The sequence below is a fragment of the Elephantulus edwardii genome, unplaced genomic scaffold, assembly GCF_000299155.1.
Source record: "Elephantulus edwardii isolate Elephantulus edwardi_28Jun2011 unplaced genomic scaffold, EleEdw1.0 scaffold00019, whole genome shotgun sequence".
Classification (NCBI taxonomy): Eukaryota; Metazoa; Chordata; class Mammalia; order Macroscelidea; family Macroscelididae; genus Elephantulus; species Elephantulus edwardii.
In genome coordinates this window covers 9235976-9257939 of record NW_006399769.1, presented here as the reverse complement: position 1 = coordinate 9257939, position 21964 = coordinate 9235976, and the positions used below count along the sequence as shown (strand labels likewise).

Genomic DNA, 21964 nt, shown 5'->3' with positions numbered 1-21964 from the left:
TATGAGTAGTTGGTGGTCTGTTCCACAATCAGCTCCTGGCCTAGTTTTCACAGCCGATATTGAACTTCTCTAGTGGTTCTTTCCACATATGTAATCGATCTGATTCCTATGCATGCCATCAGGTGAAATCCAGGTATATAACCTGCGTTTATGCCTCTTAAAAAAGGTATTTAGAGTATCTCAAAAGAGATAAATTTAAGTAAGACACATTCTGTGCTAATACTGCTTCATTAGCATAAAGTACAAGATTGTATCTGCTGAGGACACACCCACTGCCATGTAGTGGGCTCCTGTAAATTTCTGAGGTTCTAGATCTTTACAGGAGGAGATTCTCCATTTTCTCCCTAGGGTTGGTGGCTTTCAATTGCTCACCTTTCAGTTAGCATCCTGATGTTAGGCATTATGTCACTAGAATCCTTAACCACAGATATGGGGATTTACAAAACTTAACTTTTGTGGAACACAGTTTATATTCACAACACCTATCCAATGAGATTTTATTTTCTAGGCTTCATTTTTTGGAGGATGAGGCAAGGAGGTAGGGCTGCCTTTTAAATTATAAGATCATATTATTTTGATTTCAACTCATAGTGACCTTAGAGCACAGCATCAAACCCCATTGAGCTTTTAGGCTGTAATCTTTTATCGAAACTCTTTTTATACAATTTATCTTGCTAAGATTAATAGCAGACTATTTATAAGTCTCAGGTCAACATAGTCCCAAATGCTTAACCAGCTCTCCATAATTTCCAACATTAACAGTTCCATCTGTGGCTCAGTTCTCCAGTTCTCTATAGCTTTTGGGTTCAGTGATTGGCTGGAAGATCTCCCAGGATCTTAAACCTGCCAGGGGAATGATTCATGTGACCATGGTTGTGCAGGTTGGTTTTGCAGAAACTGTTGAGCAATAGGCCAGGATCCTATAGATTTTGAGTTGTTGCACAGCTGGATGGTTGACTGTGAGTGATTCAGGCTGGTTGTGCAGAGCAATGAGCCAGGATCTTGTGCCTGTCAGATGTGGCACGGTGGGATGGTGACTATGGATGATGCAGGCTGGTGGTTTGGACACTGGTGAACAATGAGCCAGGAGTGACTGTCAGATGTGGTGCAGCTGGATGGTAACTGTCGATGGTGTAGGCTGATGGTGCATAGACTGGTGAGCAGTGGACCATGTGACTATCCGTGTAGTGCAGCTGGATAGTGATAGTACTGCAGGCTGGTGGTGTTTGCAGAGACTGGTGAGCACTGGGCCAGGATCCTGTAGAATGTCAGTGTGGTGCAGCGGGATGGTGACTATGGGTGATGCAAGCTGGATGCTGTGTACCAGGTGAGCAATTGCTCCGCAAGAGAGAGCACCAAGTGCTGAGGCCCATGAGTGTATATAAGCCTCTAGTAGGGAGAGGCTTGTGTCCCATCCTAATCCTCTCCTTAATACAATAATTATTTCAGCACAAAATAAATAGTTAATGACTGGCTAGGAAAGACATCTGAATGATAAACCTTAGACACAGAGAAGATATCTGCTACATCCTCTTCAAGGAGCATCTGGTGAGTTTGCAACTCTGACCTTTAACTTAATAGCCCAGCTCTTAACCACTGCACCACCAGAGCTATTTTTAGAACAGCTCTACCTTGCCTTGTATAGTCACTGAGTTGGAATTTGTTCAAGAGCAACAAGTCTGCTGGTTTTATGTTTTTTGGTTTTGTTTTTTTCTCTGTCAATCCCACATCCACTGCTATCATGTTAATTTGACTCCTCCCAACCCCCCACTGGGCGCTTCTGGAATCTAGTCAGTATAGAATTTAGGAATGCAGCTAAATATCTTATAATGCAAAGCATAGCCCGTATAATAAAGAATTAATTGTTCTAAGATGCTACGAGAGTTGAGTGCAAAGAAACTAGAGTTAGTATATTAGAAATTAGAGTTAGTATAGCTAACATTTTTAGCTCTTGCTGTAATTTTCATGTATACTTTGTGTAAGTAGCATCTCCTTTTTTACTTTTTTTTTCTATAATTATATTTTATTAATTTTCATAAACATTTACAGAGATTTTGGGTTTCCATTCATTCATTGTTGCACTCTTTTTGACTTTTTTAAAAAGTGAGTTCTGTTTGTAGCTGTTTAATACAAGCTCTGGTTGCTTAGTGGTAAGGAACTGCACTGACAAATCAAAGATACACAGTTCCAATCCACTAGCTGCTCTGCAGGAGAAAGAGGTATGATTTACCGTCTCAAAAAAGCTGTTGGAGAGTCAGCTATGGGCTGATACTGACTTGATAGTTGACAACAGCAACAGTAATAGTCTCTTCTGCAATTTGTTAAACTCCTCTGACAGTGTCTTCTGTGCTTACAAAATTTTTATACTGTGTTTACACTGCTATTAACTTTCAGTTTGGGCCCCTTCTCTTATTTCCTTTTTTTCTTTACCTGTTCCCTAGTTTTTCCTAGTAATTTAATAATGCTACAACAACAGGGTTATCATTACTGGGGTCAGATGGATCCTGGCTGAAAGAAAAGACTATTAGATGTCTATTTGTGTTTCACTGATTATGTAAAATCATTTGACCATGTAGATCATAATAAATTATAACTAACATTGAGAAGAATGGGAATCCCAGAACATTTAATTGTGCTCATGTGAAAACTATATCTAGACCAAGAAGCTGTTGTCTGAACAGAGCAAGGGAACACTGCATGCTTTAAAATTAGGAAAAGTGTGCATCACCTTTCTCCCTACCTATTTAATCTGTATGCTAGGCAAATTATTCAAGAGGCTGGACTCTATGAGGAAGAATGTGGCATCAAAATAGGAAGAAAAGTCACCAACAACCTACTCTATGCAGATGACACAACTTTGCTTGCTGTTAGTGAGAAGGACTTGAAATACTTGCTGTGGAAGATCAAGGATTGTAGCCTTCAATAAGGATTATATTTCAGCATCAAGAAGACAAAGTTCAATGAGACAGCAAATACTAAATGTTGGAGAGGGTGAGGAAAGGGTGAAACTTACATACTGATGGGGGATTGTAAAATGGTACAACCTCTTTGGAAGGCAGTTTGGCATTTGCTCAAAAAGCTGAATGTAGAAAACCCATATGACCCAGCTATTCAACTGTTAGGAGTATCTCCCAAGAAAATCAGAATTGAGACATGAATGGACATTAGTATACCTACAGCCATAGCAGTGTTACTCACAATAGCAAGAAAACAGAAGCAGTTCAAATGCTGATCTACAAACAAATGGTTTGAGTAATTGTGGTGTATTCACACAATGGAGTGCTGTGCAGCACTAAATAAGGAGCAATGAATTTGTAAAATACTGTTTAGCTTGGGAGAGACTAGAGAATATTATGCTCACTGAAATATCTCAGTCACATAAGGACAGATATTACATAAGGCCACTATTGTGAAAATAGGAGGATCACTGAGTAAGGGATGTGTAACTATTCAAAAGGGAAAGGAGAGAAAGGGGACAGACAAAAGGGCATGGGGGAAAAAAATCATTGGGATAGCAGAGGTGAGTGGTGGAGGTGGGAGGTGGGTGAAGTTATGAAAAAGATTCAATGGGGGTTTGAAAAGATGGGGTAATAATAGGCATTATTATAATATTATTATACTTCATCTGCTTCACCCACCAACCAAATTGTGCGGCAGTGCAGCTGCATCCCTGCAATTTTCATTCCTGCCCATCCTCACCCTTCTGCTTCCAACCCGCACCTCCATGTATCCCCAACATGTTTTCTCCCCCCAAAAATAAATTATTATATAAATACATATTATATAAAATATAATTTATAAGAATGATTATATAAAGCACATGAACAAAACAAGATGTTTTTGAATGATTATATTCAAAATAATAAAAAATAAATTTTAAAAACCAGATAAAAATCTCACTACTAGACTAACAAGCAACATCATCATGTGTTGTTAAGTGCTGTCTAGTGGATTCACTCATAGTGACCCTATGAACAACAGATCTGAACTCTGTCCTATTCTGTGCCATCCTCACCATCTCCAACACACTTAAACCCATTGCTGCAGTTACTGCATCAGTCTGTCTCATTGAGAGTCTTCCTCTCCTTCTCTGACCCTCCACTTTCCCCAGCATGATGCCTTTTTTAAAGGAATAACCACCCTCTCTTAGCAACATGTGCAAACTATGTGAGTTGGAGTTTCACCATCCTTGCTTCCAAGGAGCACTCGGGCTGCACTTTTTCCAGAACATACCTGTTTGAGCTTTTGGCATCTGTGATAGAGAAAAGATTGAAATTGTCAACAATTTCAGCTCACTTGGATCCATAACCAACACTCTGGTTTTGACTGGTATCAGCAGTCAGATCAAGAGATAGAAGGCATTGGGAAAGTCTGTTGTTAGGGATCTCTCCAAATTATTATTATTATTTATTTTTCCTGCTATCTTTTTCCCCTTTCTTTATTATTATTATTATTATTAATTTCAATAAGAATTTATAGACACTTTGGATTTCCATTCATTCATTGTTGCATTTTTCACACACCCCACCCCCACCCCACCCAGCACACTCCCCTCTTGGAAAAGTATCTCCAAATTACTGAGGAGCAGTGATGTCAGTTTGAAGACTAATATGCACCTGATTCAGGCCATGGTCTTTTCAATCATTTGCTATGTATCTGAGAGCTGACAATAATGATGACAGAAGAATAACTGATGCCTTTGACTTAAGGTGCTAGAGAATAGCACCAAACATGGAGTACTAAAGGAACAGATATGTCTTGGAAAAAGTGCAGCCAAAGTGCTCCTTGGAGGCAAAGATGGCAAAGTTTCATCTCACATGCATTGGTCATTAGGAGATGCTATTTCTTAGAGAGGGACATCATGTTAGGAAAAGTAAAAGGTCAGCAAATGGGAGGGAGACCTTCAACAGGATGCTTGACACAGTGGCAGCAGCTATGGGCTCAACTGTGTCAGAGATGATGAGGATGGCACAGGTAAGATAGGGTTCAGGTCTTAACTCAATGGCACCTAACAATAATGCTGTATTTTATGAACATGTAATATTCTTAACATATTCTTTCTTGTGCGACCTTTAGTTTTAAGTGTTAATAAATTATTTTTTTCCTTTCGTTTAGTCTTTCAAATGTAAAAATTTTAAGTCCTTGTGTATTTAAAAAATATTTTTCACACTTGAATGATCATTTACATGGACATGCCAGATCACTTTGGAAATAATTCCCTTCTTGTGACTCTTTCATTCTATTGTAAAGTATTACTATTGAACAGTCACATTTTCTGGAAACATTGTAAACATGTGGAATTTATTTTTTTCACATGATTGTTCATTGTAGCTAGTTAATTAAATGTCTTATAACAGTATTTACTGAATTTCTGACTACAGAATTTAGCATGCTTAAATTCAGACTGCTTCCATATTTGTGTTTTTAAGTGGTGACTTTATGATGGTTGTTAAACATATAGGTGATTCCTGCATCTCTCACAAAGATATTTGCATTCTGCAATCTGGTATGGCACTATTTTTTCCAAGCAGGGAATGGTCCTGAAACGTCCTACAGACTTCAGTGTGCCAAACCAAAAACAAGTCAGTGTGCTCTGGTGGCCTAGTAGCAAGAAGCTGTGCTGCAATCCCAAAGGCTCACCGTTTGAACCAACCATATGCTCCTCTGAGAAGGAGGGGCAATCTCCTCCTGTGCCAGTTGGATCTGACTTGACGGTATACAAGAACAATCAAAACAAAACCAAAACAGATAAACTAAAACCAAGTCTTTCTGCAGTGAGAATACAAATAATTTTAAAAATGTCTTTTTTATTTATATAAACACATGCCTCTTTAAATGAAAGAAAACTAGAGCTTGTATGTACATTTTCACACATGGCTTTTGTGTCTGTGGATTTGATAGGGATTCCTTTCAAGTAAATAGGGTCCGATTTGCTCAGTGTCCACCACTGAAGGTGAGATAGTGTTACGCTGTAATTATTTATTGCTTCTATCCAAGCACCCTTCACAGTCTTTAGAACAGAGTATATTTTCAAATACTTTTTCAATGATGTGCAGGGACAGTGTATTATCTTTATAGTAATGCTGCACTTCTGAGTGTTTACCTGTAGGATTGCAGAGGTTCTAGGATGGATGATCTTCCTTTGTGCCTTTATGGTCTTTGATAAGCTCATAAGCTTTGTGTCATGTTTCAGTATCTTTATCTCTTTATAATAAAAATATTTTGGAAAATTCAAAGTTCATTTTATTGTTTGAAGTTCAGCATAAATGTATTGGGTTATTTCTGTTCATTCAGAATCTGAGAAAACTTTCTTTAGTGTGGGATTAGATTAAGGTTTATCTATTAACCAGGATTTGCTTAGCATAAAGCAAGCCAGTGATCTGAATGTCCCTTGAAACAACTATTTTTAAAATTTAATTATTATTTTGTATGTGCATGTACTGTCAAATCAGATCGGACTGGTACAGGAGGAGATTACTTCTCCTTCTCCAGCAGAGGATCTGGTGGATTTGAACCACGTATCTCTGGGATTACAGTGCAGCTTCTTGCCACTAGATCACCAGAGCTCCGTAATTAGTAAGTTTACAGGATTCTGGCTGTGAGGGTTTTCAGAGGCCATAAATCACACCAGAGGAGATTGTCCATCTTTCTCTCTTGGAGCAGCTAATGAATACGAACCGTGTACTTTCAATTTGGCAGCACAACTCCTTACCACTAGTCTATTAGAGTTGTGGCTAAACAACTTCCATCAATAATTTTTGACATGGTAAAATACATATTAATTACCTATTTGTGTTATTTCATAAGATAAATTTGTCTCAACATTTTACATGGTTATCTTTTAATATATGTATGTGAATATTTTAAATATTCCTCATTTCTAAGTTGAGTAAAAAGTATAACTTAATGAAAAAAATCTTAAATAAAATGAACTAATCTCTCATTTTTGTATATATTTTACATACCAATTTATGTTTTAGATTAAGAAGGCTATTTGAATTGGAATCTACCCAATGACAGCGAGTTTGGAACATTCTTTTAATGCTTTTGTGATCAAATTTTACCTTTAGAAAGAAACAATATAGGATGGGTAAAGGAAATGGGAAAGATCTGGCAGGTTATCTGGAAAGACGAGGTAATTAATGGTGGGCATTGTTCAAATTTGATTAATTTCATAAAGCATAGTGAATAGGAATGATTGTATAAAACACAATGTAAATGAAGGATAGTATGAAACACAATATACAAACTATGTAAGCAAACCAATATACAATAAACATCAAAAAGAACCATAATCACTGTTTTTAAATCTCCTAATAAAACTATTAAATAAAGGTTTGATAATTCAGTTTAAATTCTTTTGTTATTAGTATGGTGGAAATTTTATTGTTGATAGCAAGTTTCAATGTCTTTTAACATTTAACATTCAAGAGACAGTAAAAGTTAGTGGTTTCTATTCTTGTTTAATAGATTTTGTTCCCCTTCCTTCACCACGTATATTTTTAAAATGTATTCTTGTAAATTATTAGAAAACATTTCTCTCAAATAATTAAATGTTAAATGCTAGAAAGACTGCCTCTGCAACTGTTGTTGAGGTGAAAAAAAGTTCTTTTTAGAAACTCATTCAGTACTTCCCTGTACAGGCAGGTCTGAGGACATAGTCACAGGTTCCTATGTATATCTACAACAAGCAGAACAAATGCCCTGGTTCTAACTCTGCCCTTGGTTAGGGTGTATCAGCCCATTCCTGAGTTTTGTTCTGTGCACTGAGGTAATAATGTATTAACACAGTTAATGATAGTAATGTCTGCTAACACAGAGTTTGGATTGGATAATGTATGGAAAAATTCGTGCTGTCTGAAAACTCTCTCAAAGTAATGTTACTAGTAATCTCAGATTATTATCAAGGAAAGAAATTGTTACATGAGAAAGACATTTTAAAAATTTAAAGAGTGTATGTTTGGAGAATGTTTAGAAAATTCTAGTTTTTCACCAGTGTGTTAGCATTTTACTTTCAGGAATTTTAGTTTTCACTTTAATAATTCAATAGAAAGCTTCTCTAGCTTTGTATTTATTTAATTTATATCTAAGCTTTATTTCTTTGTTGTTATTTTGTGAAGAGATTGTGGGTTTTGATTTAATAATAAAGTTTTATTATGGCTTTTAAAAGATATTTTGTGAATCCTGTCCAGGACCTGTAACAAATAATCTATCACAATTCTTCTGTCAGATTTGTAGCTATATTGATTTTTTCAAGTTAGAGACATTAATTATTTAAGTTCTTGTGATTGCTCCTTCTGCCTGATAACCTTAATTTTTCCCAAGTAAAGATAAGCCATTTTTAAAAACAGACATTCATTGCCAAACTCACACCCAGGGCTATGACTGAAGGTAAATGTCATCTGACTCCAAGGTCCATGAATTCTTAGATCTTTATTTTGCCATATGATATATGGATATTTCTTAAGTTTTAGCTAGTCTCTCCGTAGAGCAATTTCAGTAAAGTTAGTTACATTCTAATATGTATAAACAGGTATGGTGTTTTTTTTTTTTGTTTTAATTCATAGTCAGGAGGGGCCTATCTTTGGAAAAAAACATCATTCTGGGAAAGTTAAGGATTGGTACAAGGGCTCTAAGAGTGGGCTTGAGCTTATCAGAGAGCCTGATGATGGTGCGGGGTAGGGTTCAGACCTTTGGTTCATAGGGGTGCTGTAAGTCGTAGTCCACCAAACAAGTTAGATGACACCTAACAACAATAGCACCACTTTTAAAAAGTGTGAATTGGCTCTGGTTTAGGCATCACTTTGCTTGGTGATGTCTTTATTTGAAGATCTTTTATAAAATTTTCGTATGAACTATGTAGTAAAAAATTCTCTTTTTTTTAAAAATAATTTTTAATGAGCATTTACAGATATTTTGGATTTCCATTCATTCATTGCTGCACCATTCCCCCCCCCCCCCCCCCCCCGTTCGCTCCTCTCTTTCAAAAGTAAAAGAAACACTCCCTCCCTGGTACCCAATCCCCCCGCACCCCTCCCACCGCCCCAAGTACATTCCACTATGCAACCTTAATTGTGGACTCTTGTGATAACCGTAAGACCCTGTCATACATCGCTTTTAAGTTATTCACTCCCTCATCTGTTTCAGTGCAGTATACACAATTTATCCAGTTTTTCTCAGGCTTACCCCAACCCTGATATCAATCCCATCAGTAAAAAATTCTTATTCTGAATGTCTTACTCTTCACCTGCCCCTTTGTGTTAATACTTACTAGCAAATACCTGTACATGACCCCTATGCTTAGAAGTCAGCTTCCTTCTGCCAATTTGTTGCTGCTTTTTTTTAAAAAAAAATTTTTTTAATTTTATTTGTGATTTTAATGAAAATTTACAAAAAAGTTAGATTTTTCTTTCATTCATTGTAGCACATTTTACCTCCTCTCTCTCCCTTCCTCCTCCCCCAGTTTACTTTTTTTTTTTAATTCATTCATTGTTGCACAATTACCTCCCCTCTACCTCCCTCCAGTTCACTTTGCAATATACATCTTATTCCAGGCTATTGTATGTATAATGCCTAATCATATACTCCTTTTAAACAGTTCTTTCCTATTCTCCGAACTCCCTCATATCAAATCTACTTTATAACAGCAGTGTTCTTCAGTATTTGTCTTTTGTGACAGATATTTCACTCAGCATAATGTCCTTCAGGCTCACCCATGATGTTTTCAGAGGTCATTGTTTTTCTAGTCCTCAAGTGTATGAAGATACCATAATTTTTTCTATCCATTCATTTGTTGATGGGCACTTGGATTGCGTCCATCTCTTTGCTATTTTAAATAATGCAGCAATAAACATGGATATACATATATCTGTTTGGATGACGGTTCTGGTTTCTTTAGGGTATATTCCCAGTAGTGGCACAGATAGGTCCATGGGTATTTCTATTTCCAACTTTCTGAGAAAGTGACAGACTACCTTCCATAGAGGTTGCTCAATTTTACACTCCCATGAGCAGTGAATAAGAATTCCAATCTCTCCACAACCTCACCAACATTTCTTGCTCTGATGAACTTTGCTATTATTACTGGGGTAAGATGATATCTCATTGTTGTTTTGATTTACATCTCTCTGAGAGCTAGATATTTTGAACATTTCTTTGTGTCTGTGTTTGCCATCTGAATGTCTTCTTTGGTGAAGTATCTGTTCATATCTTGTACCCATTGTGCGATTGGTTTGTTTACCTTTTTCTTGTTGAAGTGCTGGAATATTCTATGAATTTTAGATCTGAGTCCCTTATCAGATTTGCCATTGTTGTTGTTGTTAAGTGCCTTCGAGTCATAGGCAACTCATAGCAATCCTGTGAATGAAAGATTTGGACACTTGTATAACTTTCTTTTCTCCAGGTTCATAGGGTTTCTGGAGGCAAGCTATTTCAGAAATGGATGCTACTCCTGCTTCCAAGCTTGTTTTAATGTAGGGAGCTCCACCAAACACTGTCCACCATGGGTAGCCATTCTTGCATTTGACACATCAGTGTCACAGTGTTCAGCTTCACAGCAACCACAAGTTACCTCAGTACAGAAAGGGGACATTCCAGGGCTGTATGACACTGAGAATGTTTGACAAAAAAAACAATTAAAAATAGTAATTAATGACAATGAATTTGTCATTAGCAAATATTTTTTCCCTGTCCTTGGCTTTCACTTTTTACCCTGTTGAAGAAGTTTTTTGATGTGCATAAGTATTTGATTCTTCTTCTTATGGTTGTTATGTGCCATTGAGTTGCTTGTGGCTTGTAGTGGCCCTATGTACAACAGCCCTAAATCCTGCTCTATCCTGTGCCAACCTTAACTGTCTCCGACACACCTACTCCTGCCACCCCAATCATTGAGTCAATCCATCTCATCGAGGGCCTTCCTCTCCTGTACCATCTGTCCATTCTCCCAAACATGATGTCCCTCTCCAAGGACTGGTCCCTCCTTGCAACATGCCCAAAATATGTCATGTGAAGCTTCAGAATCCTTTTCTCTAAGAAGCAGCCTGGCTTCACCCTCTCTAGGACAAACCTGTTTGTTCTAGCAGTGCATGGTATATTCAGCACTCTTCTTCAGCACCACAACTCAAAGGCATCAGTTCTCTTTCTAGCTGTAGTCACTGTCCAGCTCTCTGATGCCTAACACGTAATTGTGAAGACTATAGCCCAGATCAGGCACATCTTAGTCTCCAGCCTGATGTCGTTGCTCTTCGGTACTCTGGAGAGGTCCCTTACAGCTGAGTTTCCCAATGCAATTCGTCTCTTGATTTTCTGGTTGCTGGTACCAAGAGTGTTGACTGTGAAGCCAAGTAAACTAAAACTGTTAACTATCGCAATCTCTTCACCATCCATACTGATGCTGCCAATTGGCCCAGTGGTGAGAATCTTTGTTTTCTTGATATTGAGCTTCAATTCATATTGAAGGCTGCAGTCCTTGCTCTTCTGCAGCAAGTGCTTCAGGTTCTCCTCAGTTTCAGCAAGCAGGCTTGTGTCATCTTCATAATGCAGGTCGTTGATGAATCTTCCACCAATCCTGATACTTAGAAGGTCCAAATATTTATTTTGTTCTCTTTTCATTGTAGGTACTGATTAGCTTCTTAATAAATGTCCACAAAGATATTCTAGTTTTACAGGTTTCCAATGCCAGAGGTGTAAAGTGGTCCTGAAAATACACACTTAATTATATTCCTAACTGCCTGATAGTTTAATTCCAGTCTCTCTTTTTGGGTATTGCTAGTTTTATGTATGTTTTTACTGTGAAGATGTTCTTTATTATATTTATTTTCCTTTTCTTTGAACAGGGGAAAATGCAGTGTTGCCCTTCTAAATGAGACGGAGTCAGTACTGTCTTACCTTGACAAGGAGGTAATGCAAGATTATAATTATACATTTTTTCACTTACTGATGATACTTTTGAAATGTTTCCTTTTTAATATAAAATTATAATGAATGTAATGTATTCTATTATATTTTCAGTGTTACAGTAAAAACTTTAATGATTTGAATGCATTCTGATTTGATATTTCTATTGAAAGTTGGTAAAATGAAATAAAAGCAAAGAACCAATATGCTGTCATGATATATCCCCCTTCCATTTTGTTCAGTTATTGATGAAAGGTTCTGTAACCTACAGCACATAATTTACTTGATAGTATAATCATTGTTGTTATTTTCATGGATGAAATGACTTTGGTAATCACCTGCCTTCTTCACATTTTGCTTATTGTTTTGGTTTTCCTTTTTAAGAGATTGCTTTTCTCTTAGACTCTTTCCAGATTAGATTTTTGCCATTGGTGGTCCACATTCTTTCCTGTAATTCTAGTACACTTTGTCAGCTAAGAATGTTGTTTCCTCCCCCCTATAATCTTCAAAAAGAAGCAATTTTTTTTTTATTTCCTCAAATTAGATTAGGCCACCTTATAAATAGACCTATCTATGTTTTATACAGTTTTACGTGACTTGTGAGTACAAAAAAAACCCCCAAAAAAGGTACTTTTGCTTTCACTAATAATATAACAATTGTAGTGAAATCATAGGTATGTATGTGTATGTTGTGTAAAGGGACATATTTCCTTTGGAAAGAATAAATTTATCTTTTAGATGAGCAAAATATAATGAAAGCAAATTGATAAACATACAAAATTACTGCATATAAGAAAATATGACCAAGAAAGCCAAAAGGAATATATATATATATATGTATACATACACACACACACAACAGAGAATGTTTGTGAAATTTGTCTGTAATCTGACCAACAGAGTGATAATACTGCTCAGAAATTAGTTTTTGTTTGTAGAAAAAAGAGAGTTCTGTTTGTATAGTTTGCAGGGTGTTGCACTGCAAAAGGGGCTGAAAACTATGCCTCTAGTGGTTCGAATCCACTCTCAGCTCTGAGAGAGAAAGATGATGAACAGTCTCCTTCTGTGTGATTTACAGCTTCAGAGACTCAATAGAGGGTCAGCATGAGTTGATTCTGACTTGACAACAATGAGTATTATTTTTATAAAAGAATTTTAGGTAGTGCAGCTTCCCTCTTTTAATGTGTTGTAAGCAACTTACTTATGGTAAAGACTTTAATAGAAAAATCATTAAAAATCTCCAGAATTTTTTCATTTTAGCTTGATTTTTAACTACTTCATACTCTTGTCAGTCTTTGGAATAGAAACTAATTTTGGAAGTGTATCTTAAGATTATTTTTTAAATCACAATTTAAAACAAAAATAAACACCGAAGAATCCACCTTTTTTCAGTTCATTGAGATAGTTACCATTATCAAGATTTGACATCTTATTTAACACAATTCTTGAGAGGGAAAAAAAATCTGCCTTATGTTTTAATTATATTAAAATACTGAGAGCTGACATACTTTACAATGGTAACCCAAAGGAGTTTCTAATTCTAACCATTATTCTGTAACTGTGTTCTCAGTATTTGCTCATTCTACTCTTGGAACTTCTTCCTTCCTTCCTTTATTTTTTAAAAGGAAATATTTTAGAGAACTATGATGATATAGTCCATAGACTGTTGCTTTTACATTTCCAGTGTTTTTTCATATCTTCGCGTATAAATCTAAGGTTCTTAAATATCTTTGTGACATGAAACAAGAATTTAATTTTGTTTTACTAGAACAGCACAATCATATTTTCCTTATGTCCTATGCTAATAAATTTTACACATTAAAAGTCATCTGAAATATTTCTACTTTAAAATATGATGGTGAACCTCTGCTCTTCCTCTTCGGAGAGGCCTCAGATAATTTTCCAAAATGATTCACTACTCTCTTGACCCGGAAAATCCCACAAAATCATGCATATCAAGAGGCTCAAATCTCTGGGTCCATTTTAAGGGCACCTCGGAAACTGCCAAGACCATCAGTGGTATGCATATCCTGAAAGCCACCAATGTCTGAAAGATGTCACTTTGCAAAACCAGTGTGTGCCATTCCAGCATTACAGTGGGTGGAGTTGGTAGGTCACACAGCAGGGGTTGGACAAAATCTCACTTTCTGGGGCTGGCCCAAAAAGAGTGCCAAGTTTTTGCTGCTTTTACTTAAAAACAGAGAGTAATGCTGAACTTAAGGGTTTTTATGTCGATTCTGTGATCACTGAGCTAGTCCAGGTGAACAAAGCTCCTAGGATAGACCACTGCATGTACAGAGGTTATGGTTGGATTAACGCCTACGTGAGCTCCCCCTGACAAAATGAGATGGGTCTTACTGAAAAGGGATCAATTGTTCCTAAGCCAGAAGAGTAGGTTACCAGAAGGAAAAAGATTTCCCAGAAGAAACAGAAACTTATGGCTCAGGAGTAAATGCTTCTGCATCAAATAAAATTCAAATAACTCAAGTTTTTTAAAAGGAAAAAAAAAAAGATGGTGAGCCTATTTCGATAATTTTATTTCCCAACTTATTTCTTAATTTCCAATATGTATTTTTTTTTAAAAAAGCAAATACTGTTCACACACTTCTTGTCCCTGTAACTCTGTTAAACCAGGTTAAGATATATATGTATATATCTATAAATATATATCTATGTATCACTTATTTTTTTCTTATATTGCATTTTTATAATACATTAATTATCACATATTGGTATAACTTTGTATTAATTTTGCAGTTTAATCTCCTGACAGTGACCTATGATTAAAATACATTACAGAATTTTCCATTGCATGTTGTCACTTTCTTAGTTTTCTTCTTTACTTTTATCACAGTATGTAAGAGCTTTAAGAAGAAGGAGCTTTAGAATTTGACATATTATTTCTTGTTTGCAACTTGCTTTCCAGGGTTTTGGTAAAAGAGTGTTAATAAGGATACTTAGGCCTTTCATATCCATACTAGAGAGAGTGGCAGTGGGAAGCAGAGGACAGAGTCTTTGGCTCAAGTGGCCTCTGGAATGTAGAAGAAGCTGGAGAGCTAGGCCATTTTATGCATTATGCTCCTGATGAGGGTGTTTTAGCTTTTTAAGGGACTATTGGAAAATTTGTCGAGAGAATGATAGTGGTGATATAGTTAGGTTATACATCCATCATCAGAATGAACATGAACACCAGTATTCTAATTCACTCACCAGTCCAGTTGGAACCCATTTGTAGCTGACCCTCCAGCAGGTTCTGAGAGACTGAATCACAAGGAGACTGCCCATCTTTTTCCTCAGAGCAATTGATAGATTCAAACTATGTGCCTTTGGGTTGATAACACAGCTTCTTACCCGCTGAGCCACTACAGCTTATTAGTAAGTAATTACTATAGTGTTATAGTAAGAATTACTATTAGTCATAAACATAATTAGTAAGTATTTAATTAAATGTCTACAAAATGTTGCATGAGTTAGTAAACTACCTATACTCACTACTGCCTTTGAGTCAGAACCAGTTTGTAGCTTACCCGACAGCAGATTTCCAGGAGTTGTTAATTTAAGGGAGGGGATTGCCCATTTTTCTCCTGAGAGCAGTGAGTGGATTTGAACCAGCAGAGAGACTTGGCCTTTGGATGAGCAGCACAACTCCTTGTGAGCTACCTAAATGGACTACACCAGAGCTTCCTAAAGGAGCATATGTTGTTGTTGTTGTTATGTGCCGTTGAGTTGCCTGCGACTCATAGCGACCCTATGTACAACAGCCCTAAACTCCGCTCTGTCCTGTGCCAATCGCACTGTCTCTGACACTCCCATCCCAATTATCCCAGTCACTGAATCAGTCCACCTCATAGAGGGCCTTCCTCTCCTGCGCTGTCCCTCCACCCTCCCAAGCATGATGTCCCTCTCTAAGGACCGGTCTCTCCTCACAACATGTCCAAAGTATGTTAGACGGAGCCTCAGAATCCTTGCCTCCAAGGAGCCACCCGGTTTAACCCTCTCCAGGACAAATCTGTTTGTTTTCCTAGCAGTCCATGGTATTCTCAATACTCTTCTCCAGCACCACAGCTCAAAGGCATCAGTTCTCCTTCTATCCTCCTTGGTCATTGTCCAACTCTCTGATGCGTAACAGGTGATTGCGAAGACCATGGCCTATATCAGACGCACCTTAGTCTCCAGAGAGACACCACTGCTCTTCAGCACTTTGGAGAGGTCCCTAACAGCAGACTTTCCCATGGCAATGCGCCTTTTAATTTCCTGGCTGCTGGTGCCAAGACTGTTGACTATGGAGCCAAGCAAACTAAAGCTGTGTACAATCTCAGTCTCTTCACCATCCATCCTGATGCTGCCAATTGGTGCAGTGGTGAGAATCTTTGTCTTCTTGACATTGAGCCTCAATCCATATTGTAGGCTGCAGTCCTTGACACTCTACAGCAGGCGCTTCAGGTCCTCCTCAGTTTCAGCAAGCAGGGTTGTGTCATCCGCATAACGCAGATTGTTGATAAATCGTCCACCAATCTTGACGCCACATTTCTCCTCATAGAGCCCAGCCTCCCGGATAATCTGTTCTGCATATAGGTTGAAAAGGTATGGAGATAGGATGCATCCCTGGCGTACGCCCTTCCCAATTTTGAACCATGCAGTGTTCCCTTGCTCTGTTCTGACGACTGCCTCCTGGTCCAAGTATAAGTTTCGCATTAGAACGATCAAGTGTTCTGGGATTCCCATTCTTCTCAGGATCAGCCACAGTTTGTTATGCTCTACACAGTCAAATGCCTTTGCATAGTCAATGAAACACAGATAGACATTCCTCTTGTATTCCCTGCTTTCAGCCAAGATCCATCTAACATCAGCTACAATATCTCTAGTACCACGACCCCTTCTGAAACCAGCCTGGACTTCTGGTAGTTCTCTGTTGATGTGCTGTTCCAGTCGTTTTTGGATAATCAGTAAAATCTTGCTTGCATGTGAAATCAGTGAGATTGTTCTGTAGTTTCCACATTCTGTTGGGTCACCTTTCTTTGGCATAGGAACAAATATCGATCTCTTCCAGTCAGTTGGCCAAGTGGTTGTTCTCCAGATTTCTTGGCACAACTTGGTGAGCACGTCCAGGGCAGCATCTGTTACCTGAAATATGTCAGTTGGTATACCATCTATTCCTGGAGCCTTATTTTTTGCCATTTCCTTCAAAGCAGCCTGAACTTCTTCTTTCATCACCATAGGCTCTTGCTCATATGTTGTTTCATGAAATTCTTCTGTGTCTTCCAATTCCTTTCGATACAGTGACTCAGTATATACTCAGTTCATATATAGTTTATTAATGTGAGGTGTATATTTTAATATTTTTAATGCATTTGAATAATTTTTTAACTGTGAGGCAAACCCTTTTAAAGCAAGAATACTAGTATTGATGAAAGCTTCAGAGGTATGGACTAGAAATTTAGGTGATTACACGATTTCAGATCTCTTACCTTTGATGGTAGCAGTTTTATGGTGGCCCCGTGGAAAAAAGCTGCGCTGTAATCTCGAAGGCAGAGGCTTGAGACAACAAGCTGCTCTGTGGGAGAAGGGTGAGCAGTCTCCTCCCATGTGATTAACTGCCTCAGAAAACCTTCTGGAGGGACAGCAATGGGTCTGTTCTGACTCGATGGTACACAGCAACAGCCTTTGACTTATGCTTGGTAACCTAGTCTGTAGGGAGTTGTGCTCCTAATCTAGACGCAGTACTTCTTTGAGGATTCATTGCCACACATGACTTCAAGGGAGAAGTGTGATTTATATTTTTGTCATTGTTAGGTGTCTTCAAGTTGAGTATGATTTTTAGCTAGTGGCTTCAGTGCAGCTTGAACTTCGTCCTCATTACCATTTAATATTTTCCCATAGCATCTCTCAAGTGCTTGAAGTTTTTATTTCTTTCAGTTTATAGCCTCTAGAAACCTAGCTGTACATACATTGGTTCTGACTTGATGACATTGAGAGTGAATGAGTGACTTTTGATCTAGAATTCACCTTGATTAACATTCAAAATTCAGTTTTAGAGATGTAAATTACTTTCTTTTAGATTAAAATAAATAGCAGTTATATAATCTACCCTTTTGCTAAGTGCTTATTGTTGTTGTTGTTATATGCCCTCAAGTCACTGGCAACTCATAGTAATCCTGGTAGAACAGCTCTGAACCCTGCTACAACCTTATTGTCTCTGGCAAACCTACCCCCAATTCCCCAGTCACTGAATCAATCCATCTCATCAAGAGTCTTCCTCTCTTGCACTGTCCCTCCACCCTCCCAAGTGTGACATCCCTCTCCAAAGACTGATCCCACCTTGTACCATGCCCAGAGTATGTCATATGGAGCTTCAGAATCCTTACCTCCAAGAAGCAGCCTGGTTTCACCCTCTCCAGGATGAACCTGTTTGTCCTCCTTGCAGTCCATGTTATATTCAGTAGTCTTCTCCAGCATCACAGCTCGATTCTCCTTCTGTCTTCCCTGGTCATCATGCAGCTTTTTGACACATAGGACATAATTGAATGACTATGGTCTAAATCAGGTGCATCTAAGTCTTCAGACTGACTTTGTTGCTCTTCAGTACTCTAGAGACAGCAGACTTTCACAATGCAATTTGTCTTTTGATTTCCTCGCTGCTGGTACCATGTGTGTTGATTGTGGAGCCAAGCAAACTAAAACTGTTAACAATATCAGTCTCTTCACCAACTATCATGATGCTGCCAATTGGCCCAGTGATGAGAATCTTTGTTTTCTTGATGTTGAGCTTCAATCCATATTGAAAGCTGCAGTTTTGATTTAATTTTTTGCTATTTTACATAATAACAGAAACACAATTCTCTCTTAATAGAGTTATTAATTTGTTTACTGAAATTAAATTAGTCACAGCCCCTGAATTTTTATATTTTTATGATTGTGACAGTGGATTTACTACTTTTCTTTTTTTCAGGATGCCTTTTTCTACTCATTGGTCTATGATCCCTCAGTGAAAACACTGTTAGCTGACAAAGGTGAAATACGAGTTGGGCCTCGATACCAAGCAGACATTCCAGAAATGCTCCTAGAAGGTATACTTTTCTATGCGTTTCAAATTCTGTGAAAACAATCCTTTTTATATATATCTTGAAATGCAAAATTCTGTCCTCATAATTAAGAAGCCATTTTAAGGACTAATGTTTGAAGGTTAACATTTAGCAAGTTTGTATTACTAAAGGATAAGTTTTCACATACAAATTTCACATTTTAATGAGTTTTATAGCTGTGGTTTATGTTGGTTTTTTTTTTGTTTTTTTTTTTTTTATGTTGGTTTTTTTTTAAGGTATGTACATATTTATTCAGCATCGTTTAATTTTGTGTTTGTCTGGGTATACTTATTGAACTCTGTGAATGTATATATAGACAGAACTGAGCATTCTATCCACATAATGTTGTTTTGATAATTTGTTCTGCTAAGGTTAATAGAAATGGAGGTAGGTGTGTCAGAGACAATAAGATTGGCACAGGATAGAGCAGGGTTTAGGGCTTTTGTACATAGGGTCGCTATGAGTTGCAGGTGACTTGACGGCACATAACAGCAAACAACACAGTATTAATACCAAACTATAAGATGTCTGAGGTAAGAATAGTCCAAAAAGCTTAACCAGTTGTATTAGTCCATAATTTCTCATTAACAGCTCCATATATGGCTCAGTTCCCCAATTCCTCTGTAGTCTGTGGGTTCAGTGATTCACCAGAAAGATTCCTAGAAACTCAGACCCATCAGGGTAATGACTCATATGTGCAGGCTGGTTTTCTAGAAACTGGTGAGCAATGGGCCAGGATTCTGTAGACTGTCAGTTGTGGTTCATCTGGATGGTGACAGTGGAGCAGGCTAGATGCTATGTCTCAGGTAAGCATTCTACAAGAGAAAACGTGCTTTGTATTTTAGAGTTTAACGTGACACTCATGTTTTTAAGTCTGTTTAGCTCTCTGCCTCTCTGATAGGTCTGTGCCGTAGTGACTGTGTGGTGATGTTTTGACTAATCTGTGTACTTTATAGGCCATAGAAACCCAAAACTCTGCATTTTTAAGCTAGTGCTTCCTAGTGATGTTTATTTTTTTCTTTCTATATTTTGCTACCATTGTACACATAGTGTTTTGCTTCCTTGATTTCAAAATAGAAATATTCTTACTCTTAAAAAACAAAACCTCACATCTAAAAATGTCTCCAACAGAGTAAAAATGGAAGCCACAGACTGGGAAAAAATATTTGGTAATGACATGTCAGAACAGGGGCTTATATATACAATTTATAAAATACTCGAGCCACAACGAGTTAAAAGTAAATAACCCAATTGAAAAATGGGCAAAGGATATGAACAGGCAGTTCACCAAAGAAGACACAGATGGCAACAAACACATGAAGAAGTATTCAAAATCCCTAGCTCGAAGAGAGATGCAAATTTCAAAATCAATCTCTACAATAGTCTACATGTTTCCTATTGCCAAAGGGGCCCTTTAGAGTAGTGGGAGAAGGTCTTCACCCTGAAACCTACAGTGTCCCTTTTCATCAGGAAGTAGCTAAGAGAATACGCCATCCCCTTCTCCTTATGAATCAGAGTGAAGTCTCTCTCAGGGAGGAGTGATAGGGAATGGCAAAGGACATGCTGACAAAGGAGATTAATCTGAACTGGCTTTGAAAAGCACTATGGCAATTGGACAATTAAAATAGACTTTCAAGGTGGGGGGGAAAGAGGAATGAACTGGGGTGGAGGATAGAGAAAATAGTGCAACAATGAATGAATGGAAACCCAAAATCTCTGCAAATGTTCATTAAAATTAATAAAATTTAATAAAAAAACAAACAACTATGAGATATCATCTCACCCCAGTAAGAATAGCAAAATTCAGTGGAGCAGCAAACAATCAATGCTGGCGAATTTGTGGAGAAAGTAGAACCCTTATTCACTGTTGGTGGGAGTGTAAAATGGTACAACGACTGTGGAAGGCTGTATGGCTCTCTCTCAAAAAGTTGCCAATAGAAATACCATTTGACCCAGCAGTTCTACTACTGGGAACATACCCTAAAGAAACCATAACTGCCACCCAAGCAGATATATGCATACCCATGTTTATTGCTGTTTTGTTCACAGTAGCAAAGAGTTGGAAATAACCTAAGTGCCCATTAACAAATGAATGGATAGAGAAGCTGTGGCATATTCACACAATGGAATACTATGCTGCATTGCAAAACAACTCATGAAATATTATACAAAATGGGTGACCCTGGAGGACAATATGCTGAGCGAAATATCTCACTTACAAGAGGACAAATACTGCATAATGCTCTTGTTATAAAATAGGAGTGAGATGGGGGTTGGGGAATACTAAGAAAGGAGGGGATAAATGATGTATACTGCTTAAAAGGAACATATAATTTGGTATTACTTTCATGACAAGAGTCCAGAATAAGAACTGTGAAGTAAACTGGACTGGGAGGGAGGGGATTGTATAACAATGAAAGATTTATTTATTTTTTTTTTTTAAAAAGAGAAAAGTGAACTTGGGTGGGAGGTATGGGCAAGGAGGAAAATGCAACAATGAATGAATGGAAATCCATATTTTCTATAAACTTAAAATCTCAATTAAAAAAATAGATAAGCAGATAAACCAAAAAAGGGGAGAAAATGATAGGGTAGAAAATGTAGGCATACATTTGACCTGTATAAATATTTTCAAAGCATTGGACCTTAGAAGTGGCATAGTATATATAATTTAAATATTGAAAATATCTTTATCTTTTAAAATGGTTTATTAAATTATGTTTAAAAATTGAGATCCCATAAGCAGCATTATTAGTTGTATTTATCTTTCACATATATTTAATAAATATATTGACATTTCCTTGTTAAGTTGAAATTTGCTGCTCTTTATAGTCTTTAGTTCTTTAATTTCTTTGACATTTTTATTGTGTTATTCCCCCCCATACATTCATTGTTGTACATTTTCCTCCCTGCCCACCCTCCCCCCACCTTGATTTTTCTTTTTGAAAAGTAGCAAAAAAACAACCTAAACTTTAATTATTATACAG

The 21964-nt window shown here is 37.4% G+C and overlaps 1 protein-coding gene and 1 pseudogene across 1 annotated transcript in view; both read left to right on the top strand.

The window, feature by feature from the left end:
• Positions 1–21964, top strand: part of MTA3 (metastasis associated 1 family, member 3) — a 222757-nt gene that overhangs the window by 96570 nt on the left and 104223 nt on the right. Inside the window, exons 5-6 of the mRNA XM_006882383.1 lie at positions 11835–11898; positions 18845–18962. Of these exons, the coding sequence (XP_006882445.1) occupies positions 11835–11898; positions 18845–18962 (182 nt within the window). The remainder of the gene's footprint in view (positions 1–11834; positions 11899–18844; positions 18963–21964) is intronic.
• On the top strand, positions 13803–14347 carry LOC102860442 (annotated as a pseudogene).